Genomic DNA, 26,359 nt, shown 5'->3' on the forward strand with positions numbered 1-26,359 from the left:
CAGGGGTGGACGAGTTCAGCCCCGTCTTCACCCAGCGCCAATACAACTTCCGGCTCCCGGAGGACGCCAAGCCCGGGCTGACGGTGGGCCAGGTGAGGGCCATGGACAGCGACGGCGGAGTGGACGGCACGGTGGAGTACTCCTTCGCCGACCCGTTGGCGTCCTTCTCCGTCGACAGAACGCTCGGCAGCGTCTTCGTGTCGGGCCCCGTCTATCGCCAGAGGGCCGGTCTGTCCGTTGAAGACACGGTGCAGGTGATCGTCACGGCGAGGAGCCCCAGGCAGGACTCCAAGAGCGCCACGTGTCTGGTGTCCATCAACATCTCCAACTCGGCCGTGGCTCTGGTCGGCGTGCCTTTCGACGTCCGCACGGCCGGCCTGACCGTCTCTATCCTCGCCCTCCTGCTGCTTCTCTTCATTGTCGTGGGCTTGTTGCTTAGGTACAAGATGCGACAAGCCGTGGTCAAAAGGCTGCTGCCGTCGCGGCTGACCTCCACAACGACACCGGTTCATTCGATCTACGAGTGATAGTCCACAGAACGCCGTTAGTTTGCAGGAGTTATTAAGGGCCGACTGTGCATCGCGAGAAATGGATATTTCCAACCCGTGCAGACATTCAGACTCCAGCGGCCGCGGTTCAGCCGAAGGAGAGACGGCAGAAGACCAGGAAATTCAGTGGATCAACACGTTCTATTGCCGTAAAAGTCCCTTATCCCTACGCAGCAAAGGGGAGTTGCACAACCCCGATGATGATACCATCGAGGATTGCATCTCCTGCTATTCGATTGAGGCAGCTCCGGAGCACTTAGCCTGCGCTAGCGCGGGTCCGTCTACGGCGCTGGCCAGCGCAGAGAGCCTCCACAACTTTAAGGAGGAGGGAGGGGGCGAGGGGCTGCTCCGGACTGCCAGCAGGGTCAGGGATCTGGACCAAAGCATGAGGGTCAGAGGTCACATTGCTCTGCCCGAGCCCCGCGCTCCCCCGGCTCACTGTCGTCTCTAGTGTGTCCAGAGGACAAGCAGCACAGCAGCTACGACTGGGACTACCTCATCGACTGGGAGCCCCGCTTCCAGACCCTGGCCTCCGTCTTCACCGACATCGCCCTGCTGCGCGACGAGGACCTCCGGGGCGGCGTGGAGGACACGGCGGCGATGGATGCGGGCTGCCTCATGTACCCGCCGCCGCTGATCACGGGCGTGGCTCAGCCCGGGATCAGGAACGTTCCCCCGCGGATGCCAGGGCGCGTCCCGTCCCTGAGCCGGAGGCCCTCCTACCCTAAGTACGCCTACGCGCCCCTGGCGAGGAACACGGGACTCACGCCGTGCGCCATGATCCCCAGCTTCTCTCCGTCGCTGTCCCTGCTCACGGGGAGGACCCCCAACGCTCCCCGGTGGTCTCGGAGGCCATGGGGGGGGCATCAGGCTGCACTCGGGGCCCCACACCGCCAGCCTACTGGAGTCAGAGATACAGGTGTGATGAACTGGTGTTTGTTGCTGAACTGATTTTCTATTCTCTATTTTCAACGTTTTTAGATAATTAGCCTGGGATTCGTTAATTATTTAACATTTGAATTACAGTCCTAACGTTTGATCCCTGTGATCACCTCAGTGCTTTATCGTGTTAAACTGCCAGACATGTTGTTTTGCTTTTGTTTATAGCCCCACACCATAGCCACTCGAGTTCATCTCCAGAGTGTCAAAGATTCAAAGTGGTTACTGTTCCGGTTGTTGTTGGGACAAATATAAGTTGTTTGATGACTTAAATAGAGGCGATTTACCGCAAACACAACTTGCTTTGATAATAAAACTAATTTGGGGGAAAAACCTGCACGCCATCATGTATTAGTATCCTATTATGTAAAAGCCCTAACCAGGAACAGATGTTTGAATACGCAATTAAATATGAACGTAATGTTGTAAACATGTTGGTATCTGCAGAAAATTAAACACTTCTTTATGCGTTCAAAAAGGAGAAATGTTCCCGAGCCGGTTTGAGTCTAAATAGGGACAGAAAAGCAGTTTGTGTGTGTGGCAAATCCTTTTAGAAAACTGCCTGCAGTATGGATTAAGACCTTTTTACCTTCGGCTCCCTCCAATAGTTTGTTAGGAGTTACTATTACAAGCACGGTGCACCAGACAACTACTTCATCACTCACTTTCAACACATATGTTTAGGTTGCAATGTTGTGAGGACGAGCACCCAGCCTGCAGCTAGACAGGCGAGTCATTATGTCCTTGACCCCGTTCTATCAAGACCGATTTGTGAACTCAGTGACAATTTCCAGGGACATTTAAAGGGAGACGGCCATGTTTTTTGGTTTATACATAAGTGCCACAATTTCCGTTTGCAGAGAGTCTGGGTTTTGTACCCTAACAAAGTTTCTGATGAGCGTTGTGATTTTTGTGTGTGGGGATTTTGGAACAGTTCCTTCTAATGAAAACAGACTTGACCATTGGGACTTTTAAAAAAGGTAATCTTGTTATATAATGCATATGCACTGATTGATCTGGTCTGAAAGAAAGGTTTTCTAGGGAATTGTAAATCTCAGGTTCGGTATTAAAATGTGTTCATAAGTTAGTTAAACATGTATTGTAGATGTGTGAATATTGTGAAATACATTTTTTCACAGATTCGATTTTTGTTGTAAAATAAAATTTAAATCTTGGAATAAAGAGTCTTGGCTTTTAGTATTTTTGTTAGTGGCTCAAACATCCAACATTGGATATGGGGAAAAGGGGCCAGGCGTTCTTAATTCAATTGATTTCCACTTGATAGATGCTCTATTAGGACATTACCAATGTGCTTCCAATTGAATTCCACGGTTGTTAAGAAACTAAAAGTTCCACCCTTTAACAATCTTGATAAGAGGGATTCTTTGTTCCATCGTGCATTCTTTCCCAAACCCATAATCCCACATGCCCACACTGTTTCCTAAAACACAGAGTTCAAGCCTGCGCTCACCCAACGGTTTGAATCGATGTATAATACGTTCCATATAAAGATCGCTGTAATCTTCATCAGCCCAATAGCACTCAATAAAATGGAAAACTAAAAAAGCTTTAACTAACTGGACGCCTTTTAAATGGATCTTAAAACCATTTCTTTAAATCTAGATTAATGGTACATTCAACTCAATCACACTCAATAACCGTTTTTTTCTCGTTTTTCTTTAACAGGGGTCTTTCTTAAAGGTTTATTAGTGGGTTGCTCGGGGCAGTGTTGACGTAGGCATGGCGTATAGGCCTTCTACTGAAGTTGAATGTTAACTGCCTGCTCTGAAGCAAGAGCCGTTCTGGTTGGGTAATGGCCGGGCTCTGTCTGACATCAGAGCGTACGGGCAGTGATTGATGGACCGTTTGAACTGGGAGCAACAGCTACTCATCTGAAGACCCTACTTCATCTATCACACAGCACACGGCTGTCTGTAGCCGGCTCAGTAGTAGGCCCCCGTATGCTCATGTTACTCCATATTCAAATGGAGTTACATGAGTCAAACCAGATTTGAGATCACAGGCAGTACCGTGAGGGCTTTTTTTTAATAATCTAAACTCAAGCCCGATTGGGGCCCCGGTAAACAAAGTTAGTTGGTCAGTTGGTCATTCAGTCAGATAGACGGTTAGCTCATCTGTTGGGTGGATGGTTAAGGAGTCAGACAATTTTGTAGAGCAACCGACTCCTCAGGTCATCTGTCTTGGTAAGTGAGTTAATTAGTAATGGTGATTCGTCATGGCAACCACCTGGACGCATGCTTGTTCAGAGAGCGATGTCTCCTGGGAGCCTACTGGTATTAAGAGTCGCAGGCCCGTTGTATAGCTGAGTCTCTTAACAGATGTACGATAGATGACAGACAGCCTCAGCTCAGAGCCGCAGCCCACGGCCTGCACGTGAACCGCATGCTGTCACACAGAGACGCATTTATGTATCGACCAGGTCCCCGAGATCTAACGGAGCTGCATCCAGCTGGTGAACTGCAGAGCCACGGTGACAGGGCGGACATCTTGCTAACAGCGGCGAGGGATGATGCGGTGGAGCCCGTGTCTTATAACGTATAGCTCCCCGCGTCACAGTGGGTTGAACTGTGGCTGGGTACGAACAGCAAATAACCAATTGATTTATTTTCACAGATTCAATTCTATGGAATTGTAAAAAAAAAAAAGGAAAGAAAAGTTTTCACTATTTATATGACTGTTGACAGAACATCATATAAAAACGTCCCTGCTGCAGATGCAAGTTTAGATAAGGAATGCTATTGGAATGAGAGGGGAAATCACGGGCACGGCCAAAGCAAAGCAATGAAACACTGATTAACATGCGTGCTGCCGTCTCTTACTGGAATCATGAATACTAATCTTTCTGAGCCCGCAACCTGTCAGTTTTACTCAAGGATGAGATAAAAATAAACAATGTCTTCCAAATGTATGGTTGCTTGGGAGCTCAGAGAAGCCCTGGTGCCTGACTGTGTACCAGGGCTCGTGTAGTTCTCCTCATATCTATTTCGACAGGACGGCCTGAAAACTCTAAATTCAACCCAGATGCACTATCATCTTGGCCCCCATTTCATACCATCTTTTGGGGGGCTTTTCTTGGCCCAGAAGGAGTTCTTCATTGTGGTTAACGGGCCCGTGGTTGTGAAGGCCTAGGGAGAGGAGACCTGCATGTGAGTTGGGATTTATCTGGGAGCGGAGAGCTACAGTCTTTAAAAACGACCTTGTTTGTATCCAAGTATCATTTTTTACCTAAATATATATGTTTTACAAGTGGATTCTATATGTATACCCAACAATTATATATTTAAGTTGATATATTTAATTTAGCAATCTAGTATGAGATACATTAGGAAATGCTTAACCAAAGACTTTAAAAGCAAGCAGATGGCTTTCAAGAGTTTTCTATGCATTTTCCAGTTGGACCAAATCCAAATGGCAAATGTTTATTTTTAAAAGGTAGTATTAAGATGACATGCAGATATTTTGGAATGTTCTCATGGTTTTCTGTTAGTTACATAACATTGTCCCTTGAATGCAAATTATTTTCAGCATATAGATGTCACTTTATAAGCATTGTGGAATGTTTAAACAAATTCAATGTAATTGCATTAGCCAGCCTGGGGTTTATTATGGTGTCAGCAGTATACAACAGTGGATTGTTAAACGTTCTGTGATTGACCCTCCATATGTTTAAAAAGTGTTTGGAGCTCTAACACTCATGTCAGGAATCCCACTTGCCCCATACAAAAAATACAGACATTGCTGAGTGGTTGGCGCTGTTAAACCTAAAAAAAAAAACGGCCTGAAGTTAATAATCTATGATATGTGTCTCTCTCGCCTCTGACAGAGCATGGACCTGCTCATGTTACCAAACTAAACTAAAAAGCTTTTGGTGTTGAAATAATAACTTACATTAGGCTACATTAATCACCTTACACTGTTTGAGAAATGACACCCTATATGGTCATATTTATATGGGCACATAAAGCTTCGGTACTTGACAAAACTCATTCAGAGTGTTAAATAGCAAAGGAGAGCATACCGATTCTGTTCAGCGTCTATCAACGTATTCGACTTTTGAGAAATGGACGTCTGTGCTGCCATAAATCACCACAAGACCATTTATTTCGCCCCTGACAGCCAGTAAACATTGAACTATTTTTTTCCACTGAAAAGTGTTGCCAAAACACTGTTGCACTAATGGCATGACACTTTGCTGGATTTATTAAGTGAAACCAATCTGGAGAATGTTTGTCTTCTCTACTTTTCACTTAATTCACTTTATCTGTTTTTTTTTTGAGAAGGCTGTGCAGCAGAAATTGAGCTGTGTTAAACAGAAATGAAGTGACGGAAAGCCTCAAATGGATGCATTTGAATCTCAAATGGATGCAGTTGAGCACAATGCTGTTTAGTTTAAACAGTCTCGAAGAATGATATACATTTGAAATATATTTCACATTGGACCACTTTCATCATGTTCTCTTTTTTCAATCACTTTCATATATCGTTCCCGAATTTAGAGGGAAAAAAAATAAAACCCACATAATTTGATCAACGTTTGAAAAGAAGAAAAAAACTAGCGTTATGTCTGCGCTTATCAAAACCATGTGGAACATCTTTTTTATACATTTCAGATGTTTGATAAATGGGTTGGACAACGTATGCCAGAGAGCACAGCAGGGCCTGTTTCTGATGGCTATCAGCGCATGGGTTTAAAGGAGCAGCAGCCATGGTAGCATTTAGCATGAAAGAGGGCTATTTTGTGGTTTATTATTTCCATTTCCTAAAGAGAGGGAGGGAGTTATTGAAGAATGATAGTGTTTTTTTCAGCACAGTATGGTTATATATTCGGGGGAAAATAATAGTTTGGTTTGAGAAACATAGCTGCCGCGTTTGTTGTTGTTGCTTACATTGTCAACAGCAGAGTTGTGCTTACTTAAAGGTTGGGTATGGGATTTGCGAAACGCCAGCAGATTTTAAAAATACACAACTTAAATGGTCCTACCCCCTCTCCTTCAACGCTGACTCTGACTCCACCCATTCCAAGTAGGCCTACATGGACGCGCAATCATGCACGAGCGAACACAGATGAGCCATTAGCAAGTTAGCTAGCTCCAGTAGCTACCGCAGGATAACAACAAACAGAAGCTTGCTCTGGGTCACGAGCTTTGAGTACGTGGCGGCACGAAGGGGTCGCGCGAGGAGCGGGGGAGGGGGGGGGGGGGGGGGGGTGGGCAGTACGACCGTTTGATTGACGTACTTACTGTCCAATGCCACTCGGTGGGTCTGGAAATCATTGGCTGGAGTTTTTCGAGCCATGCCCGTTCCACAGATGATTGACTTGTTTAATTTCCATGTCAGTACTTCTAACTCAGTGGCTGTAAGTGGGTTATGATAAGGATTTCAAGTAATTTTGCCAAAATGGCCAAAAGAGAGAATTCCATACCCAACCTTTAAGTTAGTTGAAATTAGGCAAAACCTTTTTGCACATACTCTCGCCAAGCTAAAGAGAGGCATAACATGGTTTATACAGTGTACACTTTATTTCGGCATGAAACACTGTATTTCTATACACTTCCTGTATAAAGGACTATACTGGTTCTTGTTGTATACATTGGTTCTTCCTGTATATAATTGTTCTTGTTGTACGGTATATTCTGATTCTTGCTGTATAGGTGTTCAGTGGTTCTGGTTACACTGTTTTCCTTCCGTAAATACAGCAGAGTTCTGCTATGTATATACTGGTTATGTATATATACACACAGGTTGTTTCAATAGGAAGATAAGGTCCAGACCCCAGCCTCCATCCAGGCTGTCAGTGGGGTGGAGGGGGATGTTTTGTTGGGAAGAGGGCAGGCGAGGGAGGGTCAAACGGGGCTTTGGCAGTATGACGGGGCCCCAAGCATCACATTTGGGTCTAATCAGCCTGGTGATGTTTTTGGCCATAATATACAAAACAGATGGACCAGTGATTGGCTGGCTACATCTCCACAAAAACTTGTTGTGCAGTATAGCCAAACCAAAGAAATGCACAAAACACTTTGTTTTGATTCATTTGAAATATGAATTTGCTGCTGCCTTTGTAGTTGTACTGAATTGTTTGTCCGTTCTGGGATAGTGTGTACTGGAAACACAGGGAAAATACGTATAAACAATGACGGAGGTTTAATACTTTTATATAATACGTAATAAGACGAAACAATTTCTGCATTATTATTATACAGCGTTCTGCTTCCGTCAAAGTGAGGTGCGTGCCTCTGAAAGTGTAGCTTTGACGTTATCACGCTCTGCATCTCAGCGGTGGTATAACAAGCCTTGTTTACCGTCTGACTGCAGCATGTGTGGGCCGGCGTCTAAGCTAACACCACTAGCCACTCGCCAACAGCACTAGCCACTCGCTAGTTTGTGTGTGTCTGACCCCCACTCCCCTAACCCCCTCTTCACTGACCTCTTGACCTCTGTCGTAAGACTAGAGGGGGGGACGGGGCTGACCTGTGGAGGTGGGGTGGTGGCTAGCCAAAACCACAAGGTGAGATCACCAGGGCAGGTGATCCCCCCCGCTGAGGATGATTGATGGGTCTGGCGGGGACGCCTAGGTAACCCCCCGTGGGGGTTTGGTCCACTCAGCAGGGGGGGCCATGGGACGGGGGGGGGGGGGGGGGGGGGGGGGGGGGTGTTATGTGTGGACACAGAGTCAAGGCCTTGTCCCAGGTGATGGGGATTTATGCATCATCCCCCCCAAGTTCAAATGGCGGCCTCCTCAACGTACACTGCATCCATCCACAACTTGACAGTGACTCAGAAACACACACACACACACACACACACACACACACACACACACACACACACACACACAACACACACACCACACACACACACACACACACACACTCCGGTAAACAAATATGCACAGACGTAGACAAAGACACACATATTGATGTAATTATAATGATAAACACAGACACTGAGACGCAAACACACTAAATCAATTACATTTTTCCAATTTCTCGCTCTTTCTTTCTCTCTGCTCAACCTCATCTCAAAATTTTCCTATGCTATTTCAATCCTTTGTTTGGTTTCTGTTTGTGTTGTGTTGAGCTTTACATTACATTTAATTTCAGTCATTTAGCAAATGCTTTCATCCAGAGCCACTGTTCTCCGTTAGACTGAGGGCAATCAATGCATGCAACCAATATTGGAGCGAGTACAAGTACAAGTTGCATGGCCAGGTTTCTAACAACAACACTATTAAAACAATCACTGTAGGAATCAGAAGCAATCGTTAATATTTGTTTTTGTAATTTCTCAATTGCTCATGGGTCATTGCTACTTAAAAATGTCCACAAAAAATAATATATTCAAGCACTACAACACTACTACAACAAATAGGCAGGCGGGGAATCAGCGATGTTCGCTGTAGCACGGTGTGACACGCTGTGGTTGGTTGAACACCAGATCTGCAGCTGCTGCCTTCTGAACTCTGAGCAGAGATTCTGCTCAGCGATGCAATGAACGATGTAATGCCCTAGCCCTGAGATGACTGGAACCTGTATGAGGAGTTTTGCACTCACAGGTGCCACCTGATCTATATGATTGTTGCGACATAGTGAGTGAAAGTGATCCTGATGATGGCAAAACTGGAAGGGAGCAATGGATAAAAGGTTCTATTTTAAGAAGATTTGTCTTGGACAGGTCAGTGGAACAGGCGATAGAGTTGAGCACATGCACCTCAAGGAACCATCCAAATGCGGAGAAGTAGCCTACAGTGAAATGCCAAGAACTGACCCCTGTGGCATACCGGTTTTCACCTGGCTTGGACACCTCCACGGTCCCCCGTAGGATCCACCAGAGAGATGGGACTCCAGCCACCTGTGATATCAGGACTGGCGATGCCGGGACAAGTGGATGTGATGGTTCACGGTGCCGAATGCCACTGACAAGTTGAACAGGTTAAGAACTGGACAACGCCTGACTGTTTGGGATCCAGCAGGTTATTTTGAAAGAGGAAGGGATTCCGTTGTTGAGGCACACCACATTCACAAGTGTTCTGGAAACAAACAAAAGAGAAAGAAGAAATATAATGGTCAGTAATTGCATCAACCAGAAAACTTAAAAAAAACAGACGGCAATACAACCTCAAAATCCAACCACACAGACCAAGGCATATCTGCTTGTTTTCCACTGAATCCTGAGGATCCTCATGGAACCACGAATTAAGTTCCCCAACCATAACCTTCTGCCTGCACATACTCTGAGCAAGTCGAGATATTAAAGAGCAAAGGTTCATCCAATGACCAATGAAATGTCTTTGGCCGAACTTGTGGTAATGGCGTTACCATTACCATGCCCCCTCTGTGTTGGAAATTAAATGAAATTAGCAGCTGTAGCTGATTAGCAGATTAGCAGATCAGGTTCCGCTTCTTTATTTTTTATGTATCTACCCTAACATTTTCTTAATACTATCGATTTTCCACTACCTTTGATAATAAACTTTTTATTTTATTTCTATATTTGGAATTATTTGGAAAAGATTATCCCATAAGTTTAATGTCCCTGATTAAACTTGTTAATGTTTTCTTCAAGGCAAGTAGATAATCATGTAAATAGTGATAAATCATGCCATCACAGCTTTTCCTTCTGGCGGGATTGTTTGTTTGGTTTGAAAGACGAGATTTATGTCTTAAAATAAACAAAAAATCTCACCAAGTTTACATTCAGCTAAATTGTCACTTATTGTTTAGCACTGCAGTCATTACACAAGCCATGCAACTCTTGCATCAAGCATGGAATAATGGGAGACAATCTCCCATTTGATGCTTCAATACATGTATAAAATGGATTCCTCATTTAAGGTGCCATTTTAAAGGTTTTGTAGTACAGCACTGATCCAACACAGTATATTGTTAAAAACAGTGCAATTGCTATTATTAATCAGTGCTTCATAATACGGTAAGTGGCGAAAACAACTTCTGACTCTGAACTGATGCCAAAAATCCTTGTTTGAAATTAAGCATGTGAATTTTCATAACAAAACATACAGGGTTTCTAACAACTCTTAAAATAAGCTCAAAGAGTTGGACATGGCTTCAATTCAAATGCAAAGTTATCGTTCAATATATGCGAGGCCTTCGTGTACATGTGTGCACGTGTGCATGTGTTTCACGTGTGTGTGTGTGTGTGTGTGTGTGTGTGTGGTGTGTGTTGTGTGTGTGTGTGTGGCCTTTTTGTGTGTGTGTGTGTGTGTGTGTGTGTGTGTGTGTGTGTGTGTGTGTGTGTGTGTGTGTGTGTGTGTGTGTGTGTGTGTGTGTGTGTGTGTGTGTGACCGCCTGTGTGTGTGGCCGCCTGTGTGTGTGTGTCTGTGTGTGTGGCCGCCTGTGTGTGTATGTGTGTGTGTGTGTGGCCGCCGGAGTGTGTGTGTGTGTGCGTGTGTGTGTAGTGAGGGGTCTCCTAATTGAGTGCAGGATAAAGAAGTATGTGGAGACCTCTCAGCAGGACCCAACAGGTTTATTGTTCTCCGCCCTGGGCTTGTTCCGTCCACCAGCACACATGCGTGCACACATGAGACTGTCTGTGTTTGCGTGTGCGTGAGTTTGTGTGAGTGTGTGTGTGTGTGTGTGTGTGTGTGTGTGTGTGTGTGTGTGTGTGTGTGTGTGTGTGTGTGTGTGTGGAGTGTGTGTGTGTGTGTGTGTGCGGGAGTGTTCCTGTATGTACATACGTGTGCATATATGTCTGTTGGGGGTGGGGCTCTAGTTTCGAGATGGGGGTTACCTCATGACTTTACTGTAAGGTATTTCCCCAATCTCCAAAAAAAAATGCCCATGCATGTGCTGTTATCTGCTGGGCCGAGGAGGAATTGAGTTGATGAGGGTCCGGTGATAATGAAGATAGTGTAAATGGGGTCCGACGTAGGTATCAGGATTGGCGGGGTTGGTAGTGTCTGTGTATGTGTGTGTGTGTGTGTTTGTGTGTGCGTGTCTATGTGTGCGCACTTGCGTTGTTTGTGTGTGTTTGTGTGTGTGTGTGTGTGTGTGTGTGTGTGTGTGTGTGTGTGTGTGTGTGTGTGTGTGTGTGTGTGTGTGTGTGTGTGTGCGTGCGTTTGTGTGTGAGAAAGGGGGGATGGGATAATCAACAGTCTGTGATTATCACATTATCAGGGGAACTTCTTTAGAGAAATTCATCATTCATCAAACATGTCAGGGATATCAATATCTTTTTCATTCATTTTGTTCAGTATGTAAAATAATACTGTAAATAAAGTGAAGGCCTTTTAAACATCAATAAGGTTCCGGGTGCAGAGAGGTGAAAGCAATAATAGTGTGTGGCATTCCTTCTTCAAGACAACTGTCCCTCTTAGACAATCCCTGAGAACAACCTCTTATTGTGGGGTCCCGACTGTGAATGAATGCCAAATCTTTATTTAAACTTCACCGTTGCCTGGTATTCTAGAGGTCACTGGAGGTCATTCTCCGGCCCACAGCCGCCATGGCTATAATTAAGAGGACTGTTTTATCTTTTTCTAAATTTCCCTCATGAAGGTCTGAGAGTATTTTGAGAACACAAAATATCAAAAGGCAAATGATCCATGTCTTTGAACAAAGTAGCAATTATGTCATGTCACGGAAGACTTTAAATGAACCCCAAAAAATACCCCAAATGTTTAAGTCCAGGAATTGCCATTTTAGTACATTGTTGTTTCCTATTCAAAGAATATTGCTGGAGCTGTTTGCTATGTTTGTTTTTAGCGTCTTTATGCTTTCAAAAAGAAAAGTAAATTTGTACAAACTCAAACAGAAGAAGTACAAACAGAGAAACATATTTATATACGTACTATTCAAAACACAAAAACATACAGTAAAGAAACAGGAAAGAAATATCTCACTACATTTAATAAAAGATAGCTTAGACTTAACATCCTCAAACAATACCTTGGATGGGTGCAACCTCAGTTCCCAAACCAGTCTCATAAAGGTCAGCCTAGAATGGAATATGAACATCAGTTGGAGATCCGCTATGTCTTCAAATGGCCAGTAGCAAGACAATTTAGCATTTCACATGAACAACACATGACAACAAGTTAATTACCAGGATCATCGGTTCATTGGTAATACCAGCTAGTTTGACGCTACATTAGTTGGGGCTCCTTCACATTGCGTCAAAGCTGAGCAGCAAGTCCGTCCTACACGGGGAATGTGGACAACACATGCTGGGCTCCTGACTGCCCAGGTCCATGGGGGGGCAGGTCTAGGTCAGTGGACAGACACCCCACTAACAGTAAGGAGACCTGCTCTTTGGTCTGAAACCGTAAAAAACAAGACAACAAAAGTACCTCTCTCACAGTGGGAGTTTTCCAGCAGCTCTAGTATCAGTCAAAGGTCAAAGTGCAAAGGGGGCATTTGTAGGCACCCCATTGGTTGGCTGTTTGGTCAATGGCTTCCTGCTAGCGTAAACCTTGGCCCCGTTGTTTCTGGAGGATGTCAGTGGGACTCGTCTTCCTCTGCGGTCGTCTCCGTGGTGATGGGGCTTTTATCAAGTGTGCGAGTGCCAAAATGGGTTTTTAGACACATAATCCTAAACAGACAAAGGCAAACAGTTGCCACTCAGAGCCACATAGCGTGGATTCAATGCTTCTATTCAATTTATTAATTATAACTGGAAAAGTATAGGTCTGCTCTCAAGCCAATGTTAACAAAAACTTTTGTCCAACTCTAATGGGGTTGGCACTGGCACATCTGTCATGCACACTAGAACTCAACTGTCCCACTATTCTCTCAAGGGCCTTGCAATCTCTGGCGTAAACAGGATATGGAGACCTTCATGTGTTCCCTTTTACACTCTCAAGTTGTTTCTTCGTGGTCCTTTTACTATTGGTTCTATTTCTGCAGCTCGGATTTCTCTGAAGTCTAAGCTGGCCAAAGCCCCCATACTGGGTCAATTAGACCCTGACGATTGTAACATTTCATAAATTATATCAAGCAAGGATAATCTATATGACTCTAATGAGAATAATTCCCCTTAAGATGGGATGAATGAGTTCTTTCCCAACATGATTGAGGATAACAAGCTCGTTAGCAAATGTGCGCCCATGTGAAGGCGTACCTTAGTGTTCTACGGTGGATTCTCTGTTGGAGGTCTATGGGTACTGCAGGACAAATGGGGCCTTGACTGATCTTTACTCTCTTTTCCCAGATCATCTCGTATGAAACTATTCCAAAAGGTTTTTCTAAACTGCCTTTCCTATGTCTTTTTTTGTTATTTTCTATTAAAAACATTGAATCCCCTTTCATTATCTAAACTAAAACCATTCTGTGATTATGTCCACATGCCCAATTGGGAGTGTATAACTTCCCAAACAATAGGAAGATGTTTGGTGCCTCATCTGCGGGATAAGGTGCTAATCTAATCAGGACTAAAAAATCACATCACCTCTAATGATTTCCCAAACAATCAATATCCTTGTATATGTCATCTATATTGATGCAAGAATGCATATTCTAAAATTTTAGTGAGATGACCTAAAAGGCTTAATAGGAAACAGGCAAAAATACATTAACTTTGATGGAAACCATTTGAAAATATTCTCACATCCAGAGACTTTTTTTATGAAGGAAAACATGCATAACAAGTGATGAAAAACATATCGTGGCTAAACAAAGTCATGAGGGCTAACAGATATGGGGAATGAAATGGCTAAAACGGGAGCTTGAAGTCACCATGTGTAACATTCAACTGGCTCGTAGTTTAAAATACCTGGAAATATCTGTAGTCAATGTTGATCGATTGTGATTTAAATAATACTAATAATTAATTCATTTTTTAAATTCAAGATATTGTAAAGCCCCTAGAGATAATCATGTGTTGGTCACTGAAAATGTGATATACACAACAGAACAAAACCTTAACTGCAAGTAAAAAACATAAGCAGCTTTACTTTAAGCAGCCTAACTTTAAGCTGCTTAAATTACAATAATGCTTGACTTTTGATCAACTGAAATGTAAGATGAAGAAACATAAGCTGCTGGAATCTAAGATGTATTTTTTTTTTTTTTGAGCAAGTAATTTTAAGCTACCCATTTTTAAGCATCTAAATTTAAGTTTGATCCCCATTTAGGTCTCGCTTGGCTTTGTATTCCATTCCATACTTAAACAAATACCCCATTATAATTAAGTCAAAAATGTCAATGTTCTCTGCATTACCAAGTATAGAAAAAAAGAAAATTAAAATTGTCTTTATGATTGATTACTGCAATAGAACCGATAACGGCTTTGGAGTTTTTCCATCCATAGAGATCCACTACTTCGCCTCACGTCACAGAACGATCTCCATTCTTATTATAGAGACAATTCCTCCCTCATTTGGTGATCGGGTTCTTCTGAACTTGATTGAACGCTTAGTGATTGGTTTTCACAGCAGCACTACCCCTCCGTCCTCGACAGGGAAGGGAAAATGAGAAATGGTTGAAGGGGAATAAAGGAGAAAGGGATGAAAGGGAAGGGGGATAGTGGGCTACAGATGGGAGGGTATAGGACCGGACCCAGGCTGTGGCTCATTTTCACACAGGGTTCTAACGAGAACCTGCTGGGGGTTCCTTTAGGTGCAGCAGGCCTTGGATCGGTTTACCTTTCTTTCCCCCCCCCCCCCCCCCCCCCCCCCCCCCCCCCAACCAGACCCCCTTCACTCCACTGTCTGTGCAGTAGCATTGTAAACCGGCCTCAGGGTATAGGTCGAGGTTTGGCTATCCATGATGTAAGACCACTGATGTCTGGAAACTTTAGTTCTGCCTGAGTAGAATCTATATGATCACCAAGGGGCAATTTGTTTTGCAACATGTAATAGTAAAAAATCAATAACAACACCAATGATGGCCCCATAAGCAATAATGAATTGGATACATTGGACAGCAGTAAGACATAAAACATTTACAAAAAAAACACATCTGTGGATCGGCAGATGCAACAGTCCCCGCTATTGCATTTGAACCATTTATTATTATATTGCAAACTTTATTTTTTGTTAGCCTTTGATTGGAATACTTTGAAACCAGGCCAGCTACTTCACTGGAGTCTAGCTTCCACTGGGATGGCATTGTGCTTAAAGCTGTGCTATCAACATTAAGGGGTTCCATGCTCTCCATAACAAAGCTAGCAAAAGTGCATGTAATCTGTTTTACCGCCTTATCATATTCAGGTTGCCCAAAGAAAGCCTATTCTTTATAATAATGATTGGTCACCAGAAAGTTTCGACAGGGTTTAACATTTATTGTATGTATCTCTGCTTCAGATATTTACTGTTATTAAGTGTTTTATTCACAGTGCTGTATAGTATGAGACATGCAAGTAAAGCTTGTAGACTTACTACACCCTCAAACTGGTTAATAGGGTGCTCAACCTCTCCAACAGTGTTGTGGGGAGATCTGAAGAATGGCTTTATCACTCTGGACATGAATGCCACTGATAGTGGCCATGGAATACCTAAAACAGGGATTATCTGTTAAAATGAGAAAAAAAAAACGGTTTGTGCGTTGGACTTAACATCACTTCAGGACTCGGCGAGAAGTTTTTGATTTCTGTTGTCCTCGATAAAAATTCTTTCTTCAACATCTCTTCCTCTTATTCTCTTCTTTCCATCACCACTCTTCTCTTAATTCCACTTCAACTACCTTCTATATCCTATTTTTTCTAAAAAGATAAACATCTTTTTTTTAATCAAAGGACATAATTTAAAATGTGATCCAAAAAAGTGTTCCAAAAAAGGTATTCCTACAAAAGTGTCCAAAAAAAGTAATCCTAAAAAGGTTATCCCAAAACATAATTAAAAAAGTAATCAAAATAAAGTAATAAATAAAAATAAGTTATCTGTTCCTTTCGAAGTGAAAATCTCTTTCACAAGGGATTGGTTTTAAAAGCTACTTTTGTTTCAGTTCAGTTCAGTTAATGTGTTTAATTCTACCTCAATTTATATACATTTCTGTATTTACTAATTGGGAAGAATGTAACCACAGCCACTTGCTATCAAACTGCTCGTGTAATGCAATAGCTGTAAACTTAAATGTTTGTCATCTATCGGCGATACACAGCATACAATGTTCATAATAAGGAAAACAAGACATTTTGATCAGCAGCTTAGGTGGAACAACTTTGACGATTGGTTAAAAATGATTAAAGGGTCAAGGTTTTCGAGAGAAAATTGTCTTATGAGATGGTGACTTTTTTCCACACAAATGGACATCACATCTTACTGCAGACGTAGCCACCTTCTAATTACCATAAAGCATTCATATTTCCATAGAATTGTGTATTTAAAGTAGGTAAGTGTAAATACGTTTTAAATGTAAAGAGCGGGGAGGGGGGTGGAATTGGGCAATGTCAAAAGTGAGAAAGACCATTCTATACCGCCGATGAAGCAGACCAACTCGAGGGACTTTAAATGGGAATAAGAACGACTATATTGCACGAGTGAGGCTCGTTTTCACCCCTGGGTATAGTGAATGGAAGTCTGCTTCTAACACCAGGGAAACAGCGTTTCTGCAGGATCTAGACCCAGTGAGGGACACAGGATCTCACCCTTCCTAATGATGATGAATGAGTGCGTGACGGACATGAGTGAGGGCCTCTTTAGAGAGCGTGAAAAAATGAATTCGCACCGCTTTTTGTCTGAAAGTAAAGTCAATTCATGGTTTTGTTCTTGGATAGGTTTCCGTCGCTTTGGGAATTTTCAGTCCAACGATATGGGGTAACAGGCCCCTGGAGATCTGAAGACCTAGGTCTATATTATGTTGCATGACAATATGCCCAATTTGAGTGATGAAACAGTCTAAAAATATTGAAAATTGCAAGAGGTAAGCCCATCCAAATGTTGACATGTATACTTAATCCACATTTTACTCGGTTTCACCTGATAGGAAGAATCCCGGGGTCTGAAGGGGGGCTATAATGGAGACTCCTCCCAAATATCAAGAGAAGAAAACCTGGAGTTACAGCAGAACCGGTCCCAGACAAGTCTCTCCCCCCTTCTATTTCTGGTGGACGCTAAAGCCCATACGTTTAGTTTACATTGAAATCATGAGGCGCTTCATTCTCACACTGCTATGGGTAGTGTCGTTACCTTCGTGCATGGAGGCTATCCACGGATTATACAATTTTGGCCAACCTGAATTCTTTCAACCAAAGAAGAACAACTGCAAGCCCATACCAGAGAATCTGCATCTGTGCCACGATATTGAATACACGGAGATGCGCCTGCCCAACCTCCTGGGCCACGAGACCATGAACGAGGTCCTGCAGCAGGCGTCCTCTTGGACCCCGCTGGTGCAGAAGCAATGCCACCCCGACACCAGAAAGTTTCTCTGCTCCCTTTTCGCCCCCGTTTGTCTCGATGACCTGGACGAACCGATCCAGCCGTGCAGGTCGCTCTGTGAGAGCGTTAAGAACGGCTGCGCACCGGTGATGAACGCCTTCGGGTTCCCATGGCCTGATATGCTGGACTGCACTCGGTTCCCCGCCGACAACGACCTGTGCATCCCCCCTGCGGGCATGGACAACTTCGTCCCGGTGACTAAAGAAGGTAGGCTCCGTCGGACGTTGATGTAATTGATTAATTGAACTTTGATTGAACTTTCTCAAACCCAGACCAGATTTACCTTTTAAAATATGCATTTTACATTCGACAATAGGCTATACATTTTATTTTTCTCCAAATATCCTGTTTTTTTAGGGCTACACTGAATAGTTAATGTTAATATGTAGTCATGGTATAGGCCTATATGTGCTTATAATTGCCTTTTACCATTTTGGCCGCAGAAAAGAACTCCGGAATCCGCCGAGTGACAAATAGCACCTTTTCAAATGTGTGCAACATAACCCTTGACATCACCTGTTGCACTGGCATGTTGTTGTTGTTGTTGTTCCAGTGCCCAGAGTGTGTGAGGCCTGCAAGGAAAGAGAGGAGAATGACAACGAAATTGTCGACAACTTATGCAAGAATGATTTTGGTAATACCCATAATAAATACATTTATCAATTCCTAAAATGTTACATTGTTTACTATTTCAAAAGATACATAAACAAAACATAAAATGAATAGGTTATAGCAATAACACGTGGGTCTATCAATCTCCTCTTCCCGCGCGACGCCGCAGCTCTGAAGATCAAGGTGAAGGAGATCTCGTACATCAACGGCGACACAAAGATAGTGCCGGAGACCAAGAGCAAGACCATCTACAAGCTGAACGGCGTGACGGACCGGGACCTGCGGAAAACCGTGCTGTGGCTCAAGGACGGGCTGCAGTGCGTATGCGAGGAGATGAACGACATCAACGCCGCCTACCTGGTTATGGGCCAGAAGCTGGACGGACACCTGGTCATCACCTCCCTGAAGCGCTGGCAGAGGGGCCAGCGGGAGTTCAAACGGATCTCCCGCAGCATCCGCAAGCTGCAGTGTTAAAAGTGTTCACGTGTTAAAACAGACTCAGAAAAAGGGCCCTTTTGTCCGTTCAAACGTTATGTGTTCATTAATTTAATGCTGCACATCAGCAGCAGGTGTCTGGAATAATGACTCTTTGGTGGGATGGGTTTGAACTGGCCTAGGCCTGTACAATGAGTTGATGCAGTGTTCGGTAGGCTTATAATAAAAGCAGGGTGCGGAATAGATATAGCTTATGAATTGAATTGGGTGATTCTGATTGGTGGGACATATAGGTCTACAAATTAAGGATGTCATTTTGTACCTATCCATTTCTCAAGCTAAATGAGAGATAGCGGGCTATATTCTCTGCGTGTTTGTAGGCCTATGCTTTTCGATGAAAATGTGATTGAATGGGTTATTTTTCTACTTACTTTTTGCTCTGGACTTTACGGTTTGTCTTCATGTTTCGTTATTAAAAACATTTCAACTCCACGTATTCATTCAAAGGTCGGTTTGATATTCGTGGTTCAGTTAAGATTAAGTAAATTGCAACTATACTTGAGCGCATAGCAACCATATTCTACCTTTATGTTTACTGTTTTTGTTAAAGTAGCCTATTAGGCATAGGCACTCTGTAAATAGAAAATACTGTTCAACTGGTGCAAAATAAAGATGACAATTTCTACAAAATTCCATTTATTCGTTTACTTAAACATGAAGGCATTCAGCGCTGAAAATAATACCTACTCCTGCTCTGCAAGGGAGAAAATAGTAATTGAGTAAACTGCACCATCTGGTGGAGATAAACGAATAAGCTTTATGAGATACAGCTGTGGTTGTTTTTCTCCTTGGTTCTTTTTTTTAACACAGTCCTTGTGATGTGTTCCAATGGACGATTAAAAAGGTAATGGGATATAGGCCTAAATACTTCACCGCGGTTAGAATAGATTGGGCTCATGTTAGAGGCTCGGTTACAGTGGTGGAATGCTAAGAAACAGCATTGAGCTGTAAATAAATGGAGACATATCTTCAGAAACCAGACTAGTTTTTGGCCTAGGCATACAAATCCTCTCTCCGTGGAACCCTGTCATTGTTTACCGTGTGATTGACATATCATCAGCATCAGTACGGGTTTAATCTTCTCTTAAACTCTAGCAAAGCATGTGAAAATATTAATTCCAATACATTGTTGTGTATGTGATACTACCCAACCCTTCTGCCTTACTAGGGCCGCGGTTTTCTGATGAGGGGCGTGGGGCCTGGGGCGTGGCTTCTACAATGGGCGTGGTATTAAGTTCAGTGCGCAGTTTCAGTCGAAGTCTGCATTTGAGGAAGCAGTGCCTCTCTGTGTCTTACCACATTCAGGGAAAGTTAGCCAATCTAGGCGATATGAACTTAAATTTGGTGACTGTCCCAACTCCAATAAGCACACAATGAAAAACCAACAATTCTGTTGAATTTGTTCGGCCCCGAATGACCTTGTTCATCCATGAATTTGCCTAGGGGCGTGTGTGCTAAACCGCTCCAAAAGTCCTTAAGTTTCGTTTACTGTCCCGGACCATTCAAAATAAAATAATTGTAACGAATTTAATTACAAATTTGTGATGGGTATAGTTTTTTCGCATCTATGATCATCGACTATCGTACAATTTGCTAAATTGAAGGCAATCGCAAAACTCGGGTTTACGACGTTTCAAAAATCCCGTTACAGGGAAGTCCCCCCGCGAGGAAATCCCCGCGCACTGACGGAATATTATCGCCACATCTCTCACACAATTTCACCGTTGTTCTCTTTAAGCGCAGATCTCTCTTCAGCAACAAGCACATGTTTGGATATCGAGGGCTGCATACGAAGAACAAGTAGGCAACGTCTCAGTTTGCGATGGAAAACGCCAGTGTTGATATGGTCAGTGAGGTGAAGATACGGAGTTATAACGCTTTAAATACGCTTTATCACGAAACGCAACAAGATATCGTGAATTTAAACACGCAGCTGTGCATACGGGACAATGTCATTGGCGAATTAAAAGCGAAGCTGGGGAAATACGAACGGATCTCTATTCATGTTGATGAAAATGAACCTGTCCTCGTTGGACCTTCCAAATCATTGATCGAAAGCTTGTGCCAGGAAATCTGTAAATTGAAAAAAAGAAAGAATGAGTTGGAGATAAAAGCTGCCAGACAGGCAGACGCATCGCAACAAGTGAGTAGTAGTACTTTCTGCTAGTTTGCAAGGCATGTGGCCTTATGCTGGGGACTGGTATTTCATTGCCTCTGAAAAGGGCAACATATTGGACTTTCAGTCAAGATTTGTTGTGGGGAAACTGCTCTTTTGAACAGCTGAACTATCAACAAACCAAACAGTGGTATTGCACTAGCTAGCCTGCTCGTCTAAATGTCTGACCCAATGTCTGAAGTGTTTCCCATCCAACAGGTTGAGTCTGTATGTTTCAACCTGATGTCTGTATTTGTGTGTTTTGTTTAGCATGGTTTATGTCATATTATGCTAAATATTTATATTGATTTAATTGAAAGCACACAGAGACACACACACACACACACACACACACACACACACACACACACACACACACACACACACACACACACACACACACACAAACACACGTAGGACATCAACAGAACACTCACGTGTCCTATATATATATATGCGTTTTAACATTCAACATCATCCCTCTGTTCTTCCAGGAGATCCAGCATCTGCGGGGCCGTCTGGTGGAGAGCGAGCGGGAGCTGGTGCATCTCCGGGCCCAGCCCGACCACCGCAAGGACCAGGAGATCCACCGGCTGCGGGCCCGCCTGCTGGAGCAGGAGCGAGACGGCGCCACACGGGCCGTGCTCTGCAGCTCGCTGGCGGAGGAGGCCGAGCAGCTCCAGCTCCAGCTGGGCCTCACTATCCGGACCTGCCAGGAGCTGATGGCCCGGCTGGAGGCAGGGAAGGCCGGACGGGGGAGAGCAGAGGAGACCCCCTCCCAGCAGAAACCAGAAGAGGTGGGGTTTCTGTTTGTGGTGATGTAATCATTGGACCTACGTGCTGTAGTTCAATCTTTGGACGTTCAACCTTTTATCTCTCCGTTGGGCTTAATGCAAGTCATTTCAAGTAACCGGGTGTAAACTTTCCGTTTCTCTGTTTCTCTTTCTCTTTCTCTCCAAGACGTCAGAGGCCTCCAGCTCGATGAGTGATATCGCTGTGGTATGTCAACTTAAGGAGGATAATAGACTGCTTAAACAGCGAGTGGCACATGTAAGAAAAAAATACTGTTTACGAACGATTCTTTTAAGTCGTTTTGGCCACTGGTTCATTGTAAACATTCGTAACCGGGGCTGAAACTGTATTTGAGAGAACTGTGGGGGTTAAGCGATGCTTGTAGACCCTGAGAACCCCGAGGTCCCAGTAGCAGCCAGTAGTTACGCCCCCGGCACCTGTCACAAAGATCAAACTCTTTATCGGAAATGAAATCCTCATTATGCTAATAACGGGCTGGCGTGTAAACCCCCACCATGCTGCTAAATTACACTGTAGCTTGTTATCAAATATTTTTCTGAATACCTGGTACATGCACAACGTAAAAACACGCCACGTGTCTGAAAACGCCATCAAATGTAACGGACGCCATTTCTTTTTCAGGTGGAGAACCTGAACGCCAAATGGCAGCGGTACGACTCCAGCAGGGAGGAGTACGTCAGAGTGTTGTGTCACAGGCTGAGAGACTGCAGCGCCCAGGCCTCTGCCACCGCCACCACCACCACCACCACCACCACCAGCAACAGCAGCAACACCACCAGCAACAACAGCAACAACAACACCACCAGCAGAGCGGCAGGCGCCGGCCTAGTGCTTCTCCAGCAGGAGGTGACCAGACTCAACGGCCTACTGGCAGACAAGATGGACGACGTTGATAAGCTGGGCCGGGAGATAGAGGAGACCAGGAGACTGAACAAGGAGCGGACACAGACCCTGGAGCAGCAGGTCAGGGCTCCATCTCTTGTGTTTTGTATCTGATCCGTATGGCTGCATGTCGGTATGGCGTCCGCCTCCGCATCAACCTAGCATAGCTTCGAATCAGGCCTTTCATGCCGGATGCACGGCCGCCTAAGGTATACAATACGTAATAAAAAGCCATTTAAAGTCCACGGATGGCATGTTGACGTGTGACCCCCCCCCCCCTCGTCCTCAGGTGCTGATCTACACGGAGGACTTCAGGTGGGAACGGGCCGACCGGGAGAGAGCCCAGGAGAGGATCCAGAGCCTGCAGGACCAGCTCGCCCGCCTGCAGCAAGAGCTCCACGTACAGGTAAACCTGCGTGAAGCCAATCACATAGTTCTCCAGTCAGACGCCCACAGAACACACACCCACACACCCAAATAAATAAACACCGTCCTGTGGACTCACGCCATTCTTTCTTCTTCAGGAGCCAGAAGACGAGAGCCTTGAAGTGGCACCCTTGCGTCGCACCGTGCACACCGAGCAACGAATCTCCCCGAGGCATCACGGGCAACAGTTGGTACGGTCCGCCGCTGAACCGTCAAAACAGCAGCTGCAGCTGCAGCAACCACCTGCAGTCGCCATGGCAATGCCCAGCATGGTGTGGGGGGGGCATAGCCAGGGCCAAGGAGAACTGTTGTGCCCGCGCTGTCAGAGCAGGTACAGCGACACGGACACCGTGGAGTATCTGAACCACTGCCAGGAGTGTGCCAACCTATGACCATATACAGTATAGCCACGCCACACTGGCACTGAAAACCACTGAACACTACATACCGGAGAAATTTCGTATTTATTTTTGTTCATGATACATTTGGTGGAGCTTCAAACGTTTTTACTACAGCTCCATTGTCCTTGGATTGGGTTCATATGAAGTTATCATATGGCCTGTTTAAGACCCATTTTGTGTGTGTATATAAATGTGTATATGTATATATTTATATATGCGTGTGTGTGTATAAATATTTTTTAATATGTATGTATATTATTTTATTTTTATTTATTTATATACTGTGTATCAAACTATATCAAACGTGAGATAAACAGATGTAAACGCAATGCGATATACCTCAAATTTGTAATTGAAAACATTTTTGCACTTTTCTGACTTATCTTAAAATCATTTAAAGGACTACCATATAGGAACATGTAATGTATAAGCTGTTGAAACGGTTATTGATACCATGGTGCTATTTTTATTCTGTAATATTTAGCTTGAGTTTTTTCTGACTGAATATTATTAGTTTTATAATTAAATTATGTAATATTTGTATCTGGAAAATATTCGTAATATATTCTTCAGCTATAGTTATATATTATTTTTAAACAAATAAAACAGTTTCTTGTGTATTTTGCATAACGTTAATTTGTGTTCGGTAAGGGGCTTTCATTTGGAGATTTTGTATAAAGATCTTTTAACAACACACAACAATAGCTCACCACACAATATCGTTGTGCAAGACGCTGTGTGCGTGTGTGTAGTTCCCCGCCTGCGCGGAAACCCCCTTCACATCATACGGCCAGCCTGGCCCTGAACAGACAAGCTGTGTAGCAGCAGGAGCAGCAGACAGATTCCCAGCTGTTGTGTGGATATAGTGAATCGCAGAGGGAGTAAACTGCATGCACACACGCACGCACACACCGACCGAGAAAAATAAATAATAGATCAGGTTACGTTCAAAGTTGAACAAATACTCATGGATTAGTCTGTGGTGAATAGGTTAGGTTCGTTTGGCGTGTACACAGGAAACACGGACATCCCCTAAAGAGAAAAAAAGGAAGTAGCTACTACGAGTGCACTTAAAACTTTCTTAAAGACAAACCGCCCCTATTATTCTTTCTTTGTGTGTTGATATAACGCAACGGCCGTGTATTATTTACTGCAGCCAGTAGCAAATCAGAACTGTCGGGGTAGCATGTTGAGCTCAGCCCGCCCACGAAATGACAAATGGCAACTGGAGCAAACGCACTCATCAGTATCTCAGAGGAAGAGTCAACTGATTTTATTATGTGCATCATGACCCGTGCTTTCTTCATAGCTTGATGAACCCCTATCCCAACATTGAACACCCTACTATGCATGCTTACCACACAATTCACCCCACACAACTGACTTTAATTAATACCCAAAAGATTAACATATCACGAGGCTGCCCGGGATTCTCCCCCCGCCCCCCACAAGCAGACACACACACACACACACACACACACACACACACACACACACACACACACACACACACACACACACACACACACACACACACACACACACACAAAAGCCCACCCACCGGGTCTCATTCACTCACCTTCCCCAACAGCCATGGAAACAAAAGCACCAAACACACGCACAACAAACTCACACAACAACAACAACAAGAAAAGTCATGGAAAACGCAGAGAAAGTGGTCACACATTTCCACTCTGGGGCTGTGGGACCTTTCTGAAAGTTATAAAATAAGTCAGATGACTGGTGGTAAAATCAGTTCCTGTAGCTGACTGTAGACCTACAAGCACCACAAAAGGGGACTGTTGTGCTTGAACATTGTAATCACCAGGGAATTCCCTAGAGCAGCCGTCCAACTTCAATGGCTGACGCTGGTTGTAAACTGATGTAGTCTATGGATGTAGACTTTGGTTGTATACATTCTTGCCATATCCCAGGGAGGACAGTAAGGGGGAGGGGTTCCACGATGGATGGAAATATGATCCTGAAATGCTTCAGGGTACCGACAATCAAAAAGTTCCCATTGCTAATTACAAGCTCCAGACAGCCATGGGAAGTCCAAAAGTAAAAACCCCTCCAAATTGGTCTATAAACCTAGAGGACATTGTACCCTGTACAATCATGCTGTAGTATCATTCCCCGTATCATTGACAGTCTGCCAAGACTGAAAATGATGTTGGTCTATTGCGCCATAATGTGTTTTTCTACCAAGACAGATGTCAACATTTCGAAATAACCCAGCAAAATGAGACATGACGTAATTTATAGGATATAATTAAATATTGAAGCATAATTACTTTATTCTAAAAGTATTCAATCCATTCAAAACGATCTACTCGTGACCCACTTATCAACCCAAGCCCTAAAAATTAATTTGGGGTATAACATGTGACCCAAGTGAATGATCCTTGTCACACACACACACACCAGATCTTAACCATGACTCACACTGTGTGTTCTTACAAGACCAAAACCTTTTGTTCTGAGAGCATAGCGTGTTCCACCATTTCCTCTAATTAATTAAGTCTGGTAGTTTCTTGGTGAAATTCCCTTCTTAAAGGGCTGCTGGAAACAAAAGGGAAAAACTTTAAAACAGCTGACTCACTCCTAGAGAAGAATGCTTTGTCATTGTAACGTCATCGTTTTCAACAAATCAGGTTACCAATAAGAAATTGCACTGTAATTGAATGCGTTACTAATCCCAAAAAATTAAAACTTCACACAAGGACCACATGTT

The 26,359-nt window shown here is 43.8% G+C and overlaps 3 protein-coding genes across 6 annotated transcripts in view; all 3 read left to right on the forward strand.

Moving 5' to 3' along the window:
- Positions 1–2,673, forward strand: part of dchs2 (dachsous cadherin-related 2) — a 28,917-nt gene extending 26,244 nt beyond the window's left edge. Inside the window, 5 exon segments of the mRNA XM_030352665.1 lie at positions 1–459; positions 462–509; positions 512–958; positions 961–1,381; positions 1,383–2,673. Coding sequence (XP_030208525.1) covers positions 1–459; positions 462–509; positions 512–958; positions 961–1,381; positions 1,383–1,473 — 1,466 coding nt within the window. The 3' untranslated portion in view covers positions 1,474–2,673.
- Positions 2,674–17,432: 14,759 nt separating this feature from the next.
- Positions 17,433–19,583, forward strand: sfrp2 (secreted frizzled-related protein 2). Its single transcript, XM_030352139.1, has 3 exons — positions 17,433–18,048; positions 18,395–18,475; positions 18,623–19,583. The coding sequence occupies exons 1-3, from the start codon at positions 17,547–17,549 to the stop codon at positions 18,925–18,927; spliced, it is 888 nt and encodes a 295-aa protein (XP_030207999.1). The 5' UTR covers positions 17,433–17,546; the 3' UTR covers positions 18,928–19,583.
- A 1,017-nt stretch (positions 19,584–20,600) lies between these two features.
- tnip2 (TNFAIP3 interacting protein 2) lies at positions 20,601–24,245 on the forward strand. 4 transcript variants are annotated; one of them, XM_030352135.1, is made up of 6 exons: positions 20,601–21,091; positions 21,598–21,900; positions 22,064–22,153; positions 22,538–22,879; positions 23,088–23,204; positions 23,323–24,245. In XM_030352135.1, the coding sequence occupies exons 1-6, from the start codon at positions 20,771–20,773 to the stop codon at positions 23,614–23,616; spliced, it is 1,467 nt and encodes a 488-aa protein (XP_030207995.1). In that variant the 5' UTR covers positions 20,601–20,770; the 3' UTR covers positions 23,617–24,245. The 4 variants fall into 4 exon arrangements, with proteins under 4 accessions (XP_030207995.1, XP_030207996.1, XP_030207997.1 ...); XM_030352136.1 differs by having other exon boundaries at positions 22,064–22,102; XM_030352137.1 differs by lacking the exon at positions 20,601–21,091 and adding an exon at positions 21,106–21,331.
- Positions 24,246–26,359: the final 2,114 nt, after the last annotated feature.

The sequence above is a fragment of the Gadus morhua genome, chromosome 3, assembly GCF_902167405.1.
Source record: "Gadus morhua chromosome 3, gadMor3.0, whole genome shotgun sequence".
Taxonomy (NCBI): domain Eukaryota; kingdom Metazoa; phylum Chordata; class Actinopteri; order Gadiformes; family Gadidae; genus Gadus; species Gadus morhua.

Excerpts from the sequence above, each read along its gene's own strand:
- sfrp2 (XM_030352139.1), top strand. The coding sequence starts at position 17,547 with ATGAGGCGCTTCATTCTCACACTGCTATGGGTAGTGTCGTTACCTTCG. Across the intron at positions 18,049-18,394 it reads CGTCCCGGTGACTAAAGAAG|TGCCCAGAGTGTGTGAGGCC; the intron begins GTAGGCTCCGTC and ends TTGTTGTTCCAG. Across the intron at positions 18,476-18,622 it reads CTTATGCAAGAATGATTTTG|CTCTGAAGATCAAGGTGAAG; the intron begins GTAATACCCATA and ends GCGACGCCGCAG.
- tnip2 (XM_030352135.1), top strand. The coding sequence starts at position 20,771 with ATGGAAAACGCCAGTGTTGATATGGTCAGTGAGGTGAAGATACGGAGT. Across the intron at positions 21,092-21,597 it reads AGGCAGACGCATCGCAACAA|GAGATCCAGCATCTGCGGGG; the intron begins GTGAGTAGTAGT and ends CTGTTCTTCCAG. Across the intron at positions 22,154-22,537 it reads TTAAACAGCGAGTGGCACAT|GTGGAGAACCTGAACGCCAA; the intron begins GTAAGAAAAAAA and ends TTTCTTTTTCAG.